This window comes from Diabrotica virgifera, chromosome 3, assembly GCF_917563875.1.
Source record: "Diabrotica virgifera virgifera chromosome 3, PGI_DIABVI_V3a".
Taxonomy (NCBI): Eukaryota; Metazoa; Arthropoda; class Insecta; order Coleoptera; family Chrysomelidae; genus Diabrotica; species Diabrotica virgifera.
This window is the reverse complement of record NC_065445.1, coordinates 99,413,243-99,428,841: the sequence shown is the minus strand read 5'-3', so window position 1 is coordinate 99,428,841 and position 15,599 is coordinate 99,413,243. Positions and strand designations below refer to the sequence as shown.

The following is a 15,599-nucleotide window of genomic DNA, read 5'->3' as shown; positions in this document are numbered from 1 at the left end:
AAACAAATGAAGATCGAAAAACGGTAAATTATCGCTTTTTTCGTCTATTACCAAAAAGTTAAGCACTTTAAACAAATTTGAGAGTAAGAAACTCACAAATCGTATAAAAAACTTCAATATGGCATTCGCTGAATATGTCCATCATTATTGGTTGCTTAGAAAATTGCAAAATAAATCATAAATATTGAGTTTTTATAAATATTCATAACTTAGGTAAAAATTAACTTAGAATCTTCTTATTACACGGAATGCCGAGACTTCGTATACTTAAATTATATTTTAAATTTCAAAGCAATTGGTCAAATAGTTTAAAAGTTATTTAATTTGTTTTTCCCAAATTAATTTTTTTGCAACACTATAAGTCAGAAAATTATGAGGTTACAATAATACTTCGGACAGTTTATGAAAGAAGAACATTTATACTATTACCTTAATTAAAAATAAATGACAAAAAATAATTTTAAACAGTGTAAAATTATTTTGCAAAAACATGTTGATTTTTTGCTTACTTATAAACAATTAGAATAACTTTTTAACCGTTACCCGTAGAAAAATTATTTTTTAATATTTAGAAAGACTGAATTTTTATACACATTTGGAAAGAAAAACAACTGTTCTAGGAGATTTAGGGACAAAGTTAGCCCCCCCATTTTTTTAATTCACATGTTTTTGCAAAATTATTTTGCAATATTTATAATTATTTTTTGTCATTTTTTTTAAATTAAATTAATACTGTAAATTTTCTTCTTTTATAAACTATCCAAAATATTACTGTAACTTCATCATTTTCTGACTTACAGTGTTGCAAAAAAAATTAATTTTGGATAAACAAATTAAATAACTTTTATACTATTTGACCAATTGCTTTGAAATTTAGGGTATAATTTAAGCACCATAAGTCTCAGCTTTCCGTGTAATAAGAAGGTTCTAAGTTAATTTTTACATAAGTTATGAATATTTATAAAAACTCAAAATTTATGACTTATTTGGCAATTTTCTAAGTAACCAATAAGGATAGACATATTCAGCGAACGCCATATTGAAGTTTTTTATACGGTTTATGAGTTTATTACTCTCAAATTTGTTTAAAGTGCCCAATTTTTTAGTAATAGACAAAAAAAGCGAAAATTTACCGTTTTCTGATCTTCATTTGTTTATAACTATATATATCATCAAAATCGGCTGCAGGAAACATATAGGTTATTATTATAGATAACCATATTACTCGAAAAATTTGGTTTCAGCCTGGAGGGGGATGTGTCACCAACACGATATTTTTTTTCCTTATTTCTCTGAACTAATGGGATAATGAACATAGAGTTCAGTGGAGAGATTCAAGTATAGTCCTAAAAGAAGCAGATAGTAAAAAGAGAAAAATCAAAGAAGCGGCTCTAATTATGCTAAATGAAACCAATTGTGTCGCAAATTCCTCGGTAGAATGCAGTAGGATGTGGTTACCCATATTAAAGGAGGAAGTCAATAGAAAGAAAATACCACAATTAGTAAATCAGTAACATATCGAGTTAGTACATTTAGTATTTTAGTATTATTTAAAATTTAAAATATCAAGTCAAAATTTGGTATTAGTTTTGAGAGTAAACTAAATGTAAACCCAAATACTTACGATGTCGGGATAGTATCACGAGGTTTTTCCTGGTTTTCCCTCGTGATTTACTATGGAATCTCTAACGCGAGAATTTCAGTGCCACCGTTGCATTTGGTTGTCTTTTTAAAGACAGATCACATGCTATGATTTTTTGTGGCGGATATTCTTGAGTTGGGATTGATTTCATGTAATCGAATGAACTATCTTTTAGTAAAGTCGTCCCAGGAACGCAACTCATTAATATTGGCAATATCATTTTAAAATCGTCTACTTTAAAATGTATAATACGTGTCTGAATTGCCGATATAAATGAGTCAGATTAAATAAATTATTAGAAGAATTTTTTACTAAGCAACAACATTTTTGTTTATTTAGTATTATTTTGTATTTTGACAACGACACCCGACTTGGGTGTCGAAACGTTAATAAAATCATTTTTAGGTAAAATTGTGGCTTATTTCCCATTTGAATATACTTGATTATAAAAATGCCACAAGAAAATAGCTTCAGAACAACAATAAAAAGTTATTTATTGTTTATTATTTATGGAAGATACAAGCACAGAATACACCAGGCTATATTCTGTGATCCAAGTATTTTGTCGTTAAAGATGTTCAAAATTTATCTAAGCGTTCCATAGTAACAATATTATTAAAATCACTTTATCACTTTTTCTCTTTTCTCTATTATTAGTTTTTATTGTATAGTATATAAATTATTGTAATCACTGAATAAATAGTTAGTGAAAAAATAATCCTATTCATTAAGTGATTTAATAATTTAAGCGATTATACGGTTATCCAAGAACATTCAAAAACTGAACGAAATAACCATATCTATGTTAATGATGACAATGCCATTGTCAATTGATGTTTACATCTCCCTACTAGTGAGAATATTACTACAGTTTATCCCAAATCCTTCTTTAAGTGAGACGTTAATTTTGACGTCGAATTAGATTTTAAGAATGTCGCGAATCTTTGTATGACCTTTTAGTTAAATCTGACAGATCAGAATATTTATGTTTATATAGATATCAATATTTATATAAATAATTGCCAGAATATTAATACTTAAAATACTTTATGGAAACAATAAATAAATATAGCATAAAACTTCACTATATATAATGTCCGAATATATCAATGATATAAAATATTTTTATTTAGTCGTTGAAAAATACTAACCTAGAATTACAATTATTGTCATTTTACACGTTAACATTGTGACAGTACTGTCACGATAGATTACTTTTGTTTCAAATTATCTTATCTTATAAACTGGTTATCTATTACCTAATTTAGAGTATTCTTATTGTCAACCATTTATAAATCTATAAGTATAAGTCGCTTTAATATGGAAATACCCTTTAACGAATACATAATTTTCGAAGTTCTATGTATAATAATCACGGACGTACATTTTGTTTTTCTGTCACTTCGAGCTTAATGCATTAAAGCGAATTCGACAACCTATGACGCATTGAAAGTAGGGTTTGGGATAAATGGACATCCTAAGTCTTGACGTCACAAAATTGGGAGGAGCTTATATTTGGCTCCAAACAATTTTGTTTATAATGTTAAACACTCATAAGGAATTTTTAATTTATTGTTTACGTGGTTTGTGTGGCAAAATAAGACTTTTCATTTAGGTATTCAGTTAAAGAAACGTGTCAATCAAGAGATTTTTATTCGTTTTTGCCCAGGTGAGTTAATTTAATGCAATGATTAGAACGTAAACAGTTTTGAGGTTATGTTTATTTTCAACCACTAAGGAATAAAAACCACCTGAGTAAAAACGAATAAAAATCTCTTAATTAACACGTTTCTTACGAAATACCTAAATGAAGTCTTATTTTGCCACACAAAGCACATAAATGAAAAATTCCTTATGACAATTTAACCTTACAAACAAAATTGTTTGGAGCCAATATAAGCTCCTCCCAATTTTGTGACAGTTGTGACGTCAGACTTAGGCTGTCCATTGTACACGTAATTTGCCGTGTAAAGGAAGAAAAATTAGGGATAGCCGTGAAATATTTGCGCCTACGCTCTTCGCTAACTTAATTAATTTATCCTTTTACTGAATTATGGAGAATAATAAAAATGCAATCAAATTTATTTTACAGGGTGCGAGCAATGTCCTAGGATCATTTCTATCATGTTTGCCCATGTGCGTATCATTGTCAAGAAGTGTAATACAAGTTACATCAGGTGGTGTTACTCAAATAGTTTCGGTAGTATCTGCCCTTCTTTTGATTTTTGTTTTATTATGGTTTGCACCATTTTTCGAAACGTTACCAAGGGTAAGTCTACTTTGTTATATTGTTAAATTAGTAAATTAGTCTGGGCAGATTGTCGAAAAAAAGTCCATTTATTGGGAAAAGTTATCTACTAGCTATGTTATTGCTGGAATAGAATCTATTGCATATATTAGTAATATAGATATGCAAAGTCCGTAAAAACTGTGCTATTTTGTTTATAAACAAATTAGCGCTCCAAAATATTATTTTTTAATTATATTGCTCTGTAACTCAAAAGATTTTAACTTTAAACCAAAAACACCCAAATAAAAATTCACCGTAATTTAATTTTGCACAGAGATCTTTTTTCCGATTTTCTTCAACAAAAATTTTCTTCGGAAAATTCGGGCTTTCCCAACAAAGTCTTTAATTTTTAACTAAATTTTTAGGATAGTAATTATTTATTCATCAATAATTAAATAGCTTAGTGACATACAATCATTTCTGTCGTAGATTGTATTTACGGAAGCTGGCGATAATCTAATAAATAGTTTATCAACAATTAAATTGTTAATTAAAATTTTACGGTAACAATAATGACCAAAATAATTACATTATAATACCAGAATAACTATGAGTTTCGTGTAAAAAGGCACTGTACATATCTAATCCACTTTACAGAATTAAAATTGGTCTATTTGGGCGGCCTCAGGAACGTTTTAAAGTTATATAAACAATTTTTAGTCTCATAAACAAATATAATACCTTAGCAAAACGATATTCGATAGGACGCTTCTTTTAAAAGAAACAAATTTGTATTACAAGGAGTAGTTCGTAAGATACAACCGGTAAAAATTAAACGGTATTTGCGACGAAGTTATAAACAGTAATCTTCGAACCATATTACTTTTTTATTTTGTTCTCTTTCTACGTATAAATTTTCATATCTTCTAGAAACTCATATCATATACTATAATAATAAAAACGAGTAAAAAATACCGTATTCGCGGTGTGCAAGTACTTGGAAGGGAATTAAGAAACGATCGTGCGCGAATAGCGGAGAAAGGGAACTTGCATAAATTTTTAAATATTAAAATTATATTAAAAAACATAAGGTAACATGATCTTAAAACGCGTGCATGCGAAAAAAACAAATATTTTTAACCCGTACGCTAATTACGACGCTTTGAAAATGCTATAAAATTCAAATATCTTAGGAGGCTCTTGAACGTCCTTCTATTGGTCCGACGTCACGGGCCTCGGGCTAGCAGTCGGAAACAACGCGATTAGGGTAGGTATCACGGGTATATTATATTTTATAGTCTTTAATGGAAAATTCCTAGGTATTATTTATGTTCATCTTTTATATTGTAATAAGTAGTTCCCCAATCAGCTTAGTTTTAAACTGAAATTGATAAAGTTGAGTGCTACTTTGTAAAGAGTTTAAAACGCATAATATGACGGACGAGGGTGTCTGACAACTTACCTACCGTTGATGTCTTCATGGTGGCAACTTTTATAAAAAGTAGTGAAAGCTATTCTATTGGAGAAATGCGAGGTGTCAAGGCAAATAAGTAAGAGTTATTAATAAGCATGTTTAAACCGTTTATAACAATAGTTTGGTAGGTACCATTATATTATAGTATTCGGTTTACCCCGTGGGTTTGATCTACCTACCTCTAATCGAAGGATTTCGTATATCCTGGAAAAGATTACGGTGTAATTTGCATTATAATAAAGATTATATTTTATTGTAATGTTTATTAGTACCTACTGGAGCCTTTCATTATTGTGTTCAAAGCCTTCTGAGAAAAGATTATGGTGATTAGCAGACGTACCGATAGAACGTATACATAGCCAACAAAATCCTTCTTTACAAAGTTAATAATACGCATAAATAAGAAGAATCATTATTGTAATTTTACAAGTTAATATCTTTATCATCTCAGCTTATACTTACACCGCATCCCTCGATAGACCGCAAGCTATAGTAGAAACCCGACTGTAGACCGCATACTGTAGTAGCACCAATACTTTTTAGTTACTCTTACTTTTATTACTAAAAGTTTTGTTTATTTTTAAGTTACTTGTTTCTTCTTTGTTCTTCAACACACGAAACGACAAAAGTAATTTCATAAAAAAGAACTTTTTGATACATGTCAACAGAGATAAAATGTTAATATTGTGCCTGTCACAGAAAAAATCATTTTTGCCACAGAGTAAAACAAGATATTTCAACTATATTATTTATCTATGGGCAAGTTACATTAAATGCAATATAGCCCACCGAACGGGCAAACGATACGAGTGGCTTATGACGTCAGACCCCAGCTCTCGCTTTTGAAGTTGTTTGAAACGAAAATTTTAGCCGCGGAACTTTGATCAGATGTTGTACGTACACTATTCATTGTTAAGACGTAATATTTTGAATATAACATTTTAAAGCATAAATTAACAATTTTATGCAAAAAAAATTTTTAGTGCAAGTTCCCTTCAATTGAAATTGTCAAATTGACGTACATTTCATATCTAGAGGAAAGGCACCAAATTTGAGACAGGCGCCTAATTTGAGACACCGTCTACGATGGGTTGACATCTAGTGAAAATATTGAAAACTGATCATTCTGTGAAGTTAGTGGTAGATCTGCTTTTAGTTGGCGCTTAGAAGTGGGTATTGGCCAATATAATTAAAAGTGCGAATAAAGTTGCAGAGCGTAGAAATAGGTGTCGCTTTGTCGAACTTGCACGGTCCCAATATTCCCAGTCAAAAACTAGGTTGAAGAAAATAGAGTTTCAAAGTTCAAAATCGGTATACCTAAAAAGTGTATTTTCTCGGCTTCCTTTAGGGAAATTTTCTTAATTTTTTTTAATCAGTTTTATACAATATTGTATCTACGATAAACAAATAAAAATAACTGTAACTCTTCGTCACTGGAATTAGTTTCTACTCTACAATTTTTAGAACTTTGACATTTAAAAATTCTAACTTGTTTCAAACCACAAAACTGTCAAAAGCTTTGTTGTAATTTCTTGCTCAAATGTCATCACCATGAAAACGCGAGTTAAGGATATTTGATTATAACGACAGAGATAGCTATACCTACAGTGCATGTCTATTCTTAATTCAGATATACTTTCCAGTTTACCTCACCTTTGCAGTGTACGTCAATAATTTAGTTAGGTAATTCTTTTTATTTTTGATTAAAGTTCGGTTTTGACTGATTTTTTATGTTTTATAATGTTAATCAAAATTAATTGATAAACCAATGATATAAATTCAGATTAAAACAAGACATACGTAATTTTTGCACGGCTAGCTTTGATCCCAATAATTATTGTGGATCGCTCGTTATGAAAGTGTGCCAAAAACAGTGCGAAAAGTAAACCCCATTTAAAATACATTGTTACTTCACGCACACTTTAAATCCTTCACGCACTGCTATCTATAATGACAGTTTTCGCAAACTAAAGACTTGCATAATATGAGATAGAGTAGATAAAAAGCTTTTATGTTACCACGCTCTTAAATTTTTATAAATAATTACTGCTCTAAAATTTTAGATAAAAATTAAAGATTTTGTTGGGAAAACCCGGATTTATTGAGGAAAATTTTCGTTGAAAGAAATCGGAATAAAATATCTCTATGCAGAATTAAATTTCGGTGAATTTTTATTTGTGAGTTTTTGGTTTAAAGTTAAAATCTTCGGAGTGACAGCAATATTTGAAAAAAAAAATAAAATTCTGGAGTGGTAATTTATTTATACACAAAATAAATTGAATGCCCTCAGCCGAGATTCATTCATTTTGACATATTCAGAGTAGGAAACACATAACACAAAAATTTCTACCTCACACTATTAACTGCTCAAATCAACTTATTTCATTAAACAAATAAGAATTATTGGAAATAGTGGGAGTGTATACTAAACTCAAACAATTTTGTGGAATTTTTTCTTCAAAATACATATTTTTATTTTGTACAATAACTAACTTCCTCATTTGTTATCAATACATTATAATGGTGTAAATAAATAATTATTGATTGGCGTAAGGTTTATGTTATTTATGTCTGCATGTTTACTATTAATAATATTGGCTATGAGTAGGTATAAGTATATAATGTTTGGTTGTGTAATAATAGTAATCATAGTAATTTCCATCACTAGACAGTTGTGTCTCAGATTAGCGAGTCGACTTTACCACACTTTTTGCGGACTTTGCGTACCTACTATATTACTAATACATGCAATCTTAAGATTCGATTCCAGCAATAAAATAGCTGGTAAATAACGTTTTCTTGTTTTTTCCTAATTTGTCCAGAGTACCTACTAGAGTAGGTACTAGTTATAAAGTTTCGATTTTTAGTGCGTATTGGCCAGTATTATAGTTGAATCACTAAAAGGATTAATATTCCAAGTTGCTCACATTCCAAGATTTTGGCGACTAAGCAAATGGGATGCTATGGTCTGGTTAGTTACCTTTTTGGTTACTTTTTTTATTTCCATTATCTACGGATTGATGGCTGGAATTATTGCTGCAATTTTCAGTCTATTTATGCAAGGATATCACACACATACATGTGTTTTGGGACTTGTGCCCAATACGGACCTGTATTTAGATATCGAGAGATATAAAACGGTGAGTAGGTATAACAAAAATTATGAAAGTTTTATAATATACTACATATGTATAAATAAAAGGTACAGAAAATAAGCAATATAAGTAAAAAACCCAAGGGCACATACAGTAATGACCCAAAGGGCCCTAATACCCGGCAAAATAATGCAAAAGACGGAAAACATATTAAGTTATGAGATGGCATGAAATAAAGATACCCGGCTAGTTGATTTCAGTCATAATTATACATATGATATCGAAAAATTTTTATTTTAATGTCCCATGTTTTTCGGTTCGGCTGTCACAAATAAACATCGAATCGAAATATAAACGTTAAATAAACTTAATAACAAACTAAAATTGTGGTTTATTAAAGTAAATTGTGTAATGGTCGCCAGTTATCCCTGAGCGAGAAGTTTTTACCTTTGTTGTATTTGTCCCATATCAACTCCAAATTGTAGGTGAATAAGGGATTTTTCCTTTATTCCGAGACGATGAGCTTGAAAAATCACAAAGCGCCGGGTACGGACGATATACCAGCAGAACTTCTGAAATATGGTGGAGACGCACTACATCGCCAAATCCACCAGTTAATAACGCAAATATTGTTAGAAGAAAGGATGCCAGCAAGATGGAAGGAAAATAGCATAGTGCCCATCCACAAAAAAGGGGACAAAACAAAATGCGCCGCGAATTATAGAGGAATTTCACTCAACACGGCATATAAAATCCTCTCAAACATCATTCTTAGTAGACTAACCCCCTATGCTGAAAATGTCCTAGGAGAATACCAAGCCGGTTTTAGGGCAAACAGATCCACAATAGATCAACTATTCACGCTGAGACAGCTTCTAGAAAAGGGATGGGAGTATAGTATAAAACAGACCCATACTACACAATCTCTTCATAGACTTTCGACAGGCATATGATAGCGTAAAAAGAAGCCAAGTATGGAATGCCATGGCGGAGTTCTCAATACCAAAGAAACTCATTCGGATGACTAAAGTCTGTATGGAGGGTGGAATATCAATAGTACGTGTAAATAATAAACTGTCTGACAGCTTTGAAATCAAGAAGCCAAGTATGGAATGCCATGGCGGAGTTCTCAATACCAAAGAAACTCATTCGGATGACTAAAGTCTGTATGGAGGGTGGAATATCAATAGTACGTGTAAATAATAAACTGTCTGACAGCTTTGAAATCAACAGTGGACTCAAACAGGGTGATGCGTTATCTCCACTACTTTTAACCTTGTATTAGAGAAAGCCATGAGGTCGGCCGAAATAAAAACGGAACTGCTTCGGTTCAAGGTCCCAAGTTATTACTAGCTTACGCAGATGACATTTATCTCGCTGGAGACTCCATCCTATCCACAAAAGCCATTTTCAACAAGTTGGAAGGAGCAACAAGCGAAGTAGGGCTGAGGAATAATGAAGAGAAGACGAAAAAATATATGTGTATAAATAGAACGACACGAAGAGACAGGATAGGACAAAATGTGACGGTCAACACCTTCAATTTCGAAAGAGTACAACGTTTTAAGTATCTGGGGGCCGTAATCACAGGTGACAACGATGTTACTGAAGAAATAAAAAATAGAATCCAATCAGCAAATCGCTGTATATTCTTACAAGAAGTTCCAAGATCAAAATCTATAAATCCATCGTTAGACCTGTACTAACATATGGATGCGAAACGTGGACCATGACCAAATCAAACGAAGAAAAGCTCAGACGTTTTGAACGAAAAATACTTAAAAACATTTTCGGACCTCACCACGACATTAACACAAACCACTATAGGATCAGAACCAACATGGAATTAAAAGCACTCTACAATGACACCGATATTGTCCAAGAAATTAAATCACAGCGACTAAGATGGGCAGGCCACGTGCAAAGACTTCATAACGAGAGACTTGTAAAACTGGTATGGGAGGAGATTCCTACAGGCAAAAGACCACTCGGACGTCCCAGAATGCGATGGAGAGATAACATCCGATCAGATCTCCGAAAAATGAACATTCCATTTGATCCTAGGTTGATGGAAGACCGAACAAATTGGAAGAAAGTTGTACAGTCAGCCAGGACCCACCCAGGGTTGTAGCGCTACGTGATGATGATGTTGATGATGATGAGCTGGCCCAATACTCAAGTAGGTGGGGGGCCAATAAACCAAAGAAGAAGAAGAAGACATATCTACATAACCTAATAAAACTAGGTTAGGAAGAACGTAGTACGTACAGTTATGACCGAGGTCAACTAGCTCTTAGGCTAACGTCTAAAGGTAGAAACTCTGGATAGTGGCAACGTAATTTAAATTAAATTATAAGTTTCTACCGATATTTTCCCACCTCTACCAGTTTTATCTTTTTTATTTCACAACATATTATATTTTCCATCTTTTCCGTTATTTTGCCGGTTATTAGCGAGCTCATCACTATTCCGACAGATCACAATATTTTGATCGGAAAAATCAAAATTTATTAAAAATGATTTTAGAGGTGAATAAGCAAACAGTTACTATTGATGTAGAAAAGATGACAAATTAAAATAAGAAATTACCACAATATTATTAGAAAAAAATAATAAAGTGCATACTAAGAACTAGGGATGGCGGTTTTTGACAAAATACCGGTTTTCGGTTATACCGTTTTTTTTTGCTTACGGTTTAACCTGGCGGTTATAACCGGCCAAAAAAAACCGGTTTTTGGAAAAACCGGTTTTCGGTTTTTTTCATCCAATAGGTTTCAAAGTTACATTTACACTTTAGTTTGCGATACTCCATTCGACTCGATATCAATATGATCAAAATTAGTACTATCGAAAGAACATGACGTATTACTTTCAACACGTTTGTATATTTGTAGAATAGGTACATTTTAACTCATTTAATACTTCCTGTATGAGTGTATTGTTTTGAAAACGTAGGGAAATTCTTGGAGATTCGTATTCGTAATCAGTAATTCGATATTCATAGTCAGAGCATTATTTTTGGTAATCAGAAAAAGTCATTCACCCACTTTCAATGTCAAGAGTTAAGTGTGAAAACTAGATGTTTTTTGCGTCTAATTCAACCAGATCACTTCTCATGTAAATATTATGATTACAAATATCTTTTCAAGGAAATATTATAATAAAACTTAATAATTGTTTCTGGCTGATGTGAGATTGCACTTTCAGTTTGCTTCTGTATTTTATAAAATAAAATAAAATTTGAATTATGGTTTTGTTTGGAATAATTACTTGAGAAAAATAATTATGATTGGGATCCAAAATAATACCTAACCTAATCCTAATCACCATAAATCCTAATAACCGGTTTTTACTTTAAAAAGAAAAAACCGGTTATAACCGGGACAAAAAAACCGGTAAAGCCGGTTATTGCGAAGAAAAAAAACCGGTTTTAGGTTTAAACCGGTAGGTTTTTCCCATCCCTACTAAGAACAGAGGAACGTATTAAGGACAACTGGAAGAAGAAACTCTTCCAGTTTTCCTCAACACAAAGGAATGTTCTCATTAACGATTAATTTCATTTGGGATGCTAAATAGGGGGTGATTTTCACGATTTTATTTTTAACAAAAAAAGGCACCAACTTTATTTTGAGCGTATCTTGCTTAGTTTTCATGCTAGAAACTCTTGTAAAAATTAAAAAATGGTTTTTTTAAAACACATCAAAAAGTTTTATTGAGTTTTCCCAAAAAGTGCTTCGTCTTTTTGGTTAGAATTTGACGAATAAGAACCTACCTTTCATGAGCTACATCTCTGATTCTACTGAGTTTACAGACTTCATACATACACATATACCATTTTGTTTTGTTTTTTTTTTATAAGCTACATTTTACTAGGTTGTCGATAAAACAAGTAATTGGACTTCGTAAGTCCTAGGTTTTCACCCATACTAATCGAAAGTAGATTTGGAAGTCGATATTTGAACGCTTCGTGTCACTTTGCGTCGATTGATATACGATTTTACTAATTTTGAGTCATTTTGACTAAACTTTGGGTCATCATTGTTTAAACAGAAATGACTTCACAACCGGAACTAAAACTCATCTTTTCAATACGCTTCGATTGATGTGTTACATTAGACAAGGCGGAAACGGCGGGTTCGTTGGGAAAAATATTCCCATGAGATATTTTTGCATAATCATATTCGTGAGACATCGCAGAATAAGGTTCAAGAAGTCGCCCACGAGAAAAGTGGGCCAATTTTTTTTAACAATTTTTTTTAAACAAATTGCAAAAATCAATATTTTTGGCCAGGACTAATTTTTTTTAAGTTTTTTTTGACGATTCTGGACAAAAAAGGTTTCTTATAATTTTTATCTAAAGTTGATCTTTTTCGAGTTATAAGCAAGTTAAAATTTGAAAAACGCGAAAATGGCCATTTTTAAGACTTAATAACTCGGTCAAAAATTATTATATTGAAAGTCAGAAAGTGACTAAATCAAAGTTTAAAGTCGCCGCTACATGATCCTGAAGAAATCTGTGTCATTAATTTACTACTAAGCTGTTATTTTTAATTAATAACAATGAGTGGTTAGATCGTATTGACGCTGCTGTAAATGTGAGTGCGAGTAAGATGCACAATTGGACTGCTGGAATGGCTTCTCTCTCGCACTCAGCATTTACAGCCCCGCACACGTGCATGGCGCTTATTATTATTACTTAAAAATAACAGCTTAGTAATAAAATAATGACAAAAATTTCTTCAGGATCTTGTAGGGGGGGCTTTAAACTTTGATTTAGTCATATATTGACTTTCATAATAATAACTTTTAACCGAGTTATTAAGCTTTGAAAATCGCTATTTTTCGTTTTTTTCAATTTTAAATTGCTTATAAGTCGAAAACGATCAACTTTAGAGAAAAATTATAAGAGACCTTTTTTGTCCAGAATGGTCCAAAAAATTAAAAAAAAATTATTCAGGCCAAAAATATTGATTCTTGCAATTTGATTAAAAAAAATTGTTAAAAAAAATTGGCCCACTTTTCACATGGGCGACTTCTTGAACCTTATTCTGGGATGTCTCGCGAATGTGATTATGCAAAAAAATCTCATGGGAATATTTTTCCCTTCGAACCCGCCGTTTTCGCCTTGTCTACATGTACTATTTCTGCAACTATAACGGCATTTCTGGTTAGAACTTTTCAAGCGGAAATGATATAAAAACCAAAACTAAAATTTGTTCTCATCTTGCTAAGGCACGTCGAATGATATATCGCTTATACTATTTCGGTGATTTTAGAACAGTTCATACGGTGGCAATTCTAAAACCGGAAGTCCGATGTCAAATTTCTCATCTTTAATACCATCCTTCGATTATAAGCTTTCATTTGACACCTCATTTGTCATTCTATCTGTATTAATTGTTATGTTGGTATTGTTACGTTGGTAGATTGCCATGATAATCTTGCGGGGTTGAAATATCGAGTTGAAACACTGACTCTAACTTTATAACTTTATTTACGATTTACAACATCAATCACATAGGGGAATGTCGGATAAAATGGTCCCCCTGGGTTAAATGGTCCCCTAACATATTTCTCATAATTTTCATAAAACCATCGTTTATCTTTCTTTATTATATTCAGTACTACTAGCGCCACCTATGTACGAAGCTGTGAAGATGTGCGAAGCATATTAGGCTAGTTTTAATATAACCTATAAAAACACACGTGATATTAGAGAGATATCGCAAATGCATTTTTATCGCACGCTAATAGCGGAATACGCTATTTTGACATGTACGCAAGCGCAGAATGAATGTTACGCTAATACCGGATAGCGTGTCCCGCTATTTAGGTTGAAATAAGGGACGGTAATAACGTTAACGCTAATTTGACATTTGGGATGAGACATAAAAATAATGTATAGAATACAAATTTTATAAACTAAATACTGTGAATCATCTTATGTTGAGAAATACGTGCATTTTTATTTTGTCTACAATAGACTACTTTTTGTGGTTAGGATATTATTTATTCAGATATTTTATATTATTTTTATACTAACTATTTATATTTATTGTTGGTTAAATCATTAAAATTAAAATGCATGTCAACCAGCTCAATATCCAAATTCATTTTTCAAAAACAAACAATTACAGTATTCCTCAAAATTAATTTCTAGGTTACATTGTAATACCAAACGTCGGTTGTCATAATAACGTTAAGCCCCGCCCCAGAACATTTGCGATAACTCTCTTGTTGCCTGTGCTGAAATAGAACGGTATACGTTATTTACGTCTTGACACGATATTATCGTCTTGACACGATATTATCGTTTGCATTTGCGATATCTCTCTATTGTTCATTTCGTGGTCGCAAAAATTGTGTTTTTAGGCGTTTTAATTAAAGTAAGTAGAATTTTTTTAATGGAGTTTAAAAAGGTATCCTTTTTGTTTATATGAGATGTGTTACAATTTCTCTAATTATAAGAAGTCACTCATGTAAATTAGTTTTTATATTTGATCAGATTTTGAGGTAAAATGGTCCCTCCATGTTGAGGCAAAATGACTCCGGGGACCATTTTACCCTTGCTTAGCCTACCAAATAAAGTTTTGAGCTATACAGAAATATTTTTTATAACAATCAAATGTAGTTATATTATCTTTACAGAAATAATGGGTAGAACTTATGTTCGGAAGACGACAAGACAACAATGGGATTCAAATTCAATGAAACTTGCCTTGGAAAATATTTCTAACGGTATGCCTTTTAAAAGCGCTGCTAGGATTTATAATCTGCCTTTAAGTACTTTAAAAAGAAGGGCCAAAAATCAAAATGTATTGGTAAGTGAACCAAAAGTAGACTAGTTTATTTATAAAGGAGATGTCAGAAAATTATCGTTACTTTCTTTTAGGCAACAGGTTATTCGAAAATACTTGGTCGATTCACTACAACATTGGCTGAAAAACTGGAGACTTCCTTAAAGGTTCTCTAAAAACAAAAAGTCAGCTGGAACGGCTTGGTTTAGAGATTTTCTAAAGAGATACCCAGAGATTTCTTTTAGAACTCCTTAGGCTACCTCATCTGCCAGGGCGAGAGGCTTTAATAAAGAGGCAGTCGCTAAGTTTTTTTTCTCTTTTAGATGAAATACAAAATAAAAATAACTTTAACCCTATGAAG

General features: G+C 31.9%; 2 protein-coding genes across 2 annotated transcripts in view; one reads left to right on the top strand and one right to left on the bottom strand.

Moving 5' to 3' along the window:
* Positions 1 to 15,599, bottom strand: part of LOC126881218 (farnesol dehydrogenase-like) — a 378,698-nt gene that overhangs the window by 238,738 nt on the left and 124,361 nt on the right. The gene's annotated exons all lie outside the window — the stretch shown is intronic.
* The window catches only part of LOC126881215 (prestin-like), a 111,005-nt gene that overhangs the window by 53,930 nt on the left and 41,476 nt on the right, over positions 1 to 15,599 (top strand). Inside the window, exons 10-11 of the mRNA XM_050645326.1 lie at positions 3,735 to 3,911; positions 8,214 to 8,486. Coding sequence (XP_050501283.1) covers positions 3,735 to 3,911; positions 8,214 to 8,486 — 450 coding nt within the window. The remainder of the gene's footprint in view (positions 1 to 3,734; positions 3,912 to 8,213; positions 8,487 to 15,599) is intronic.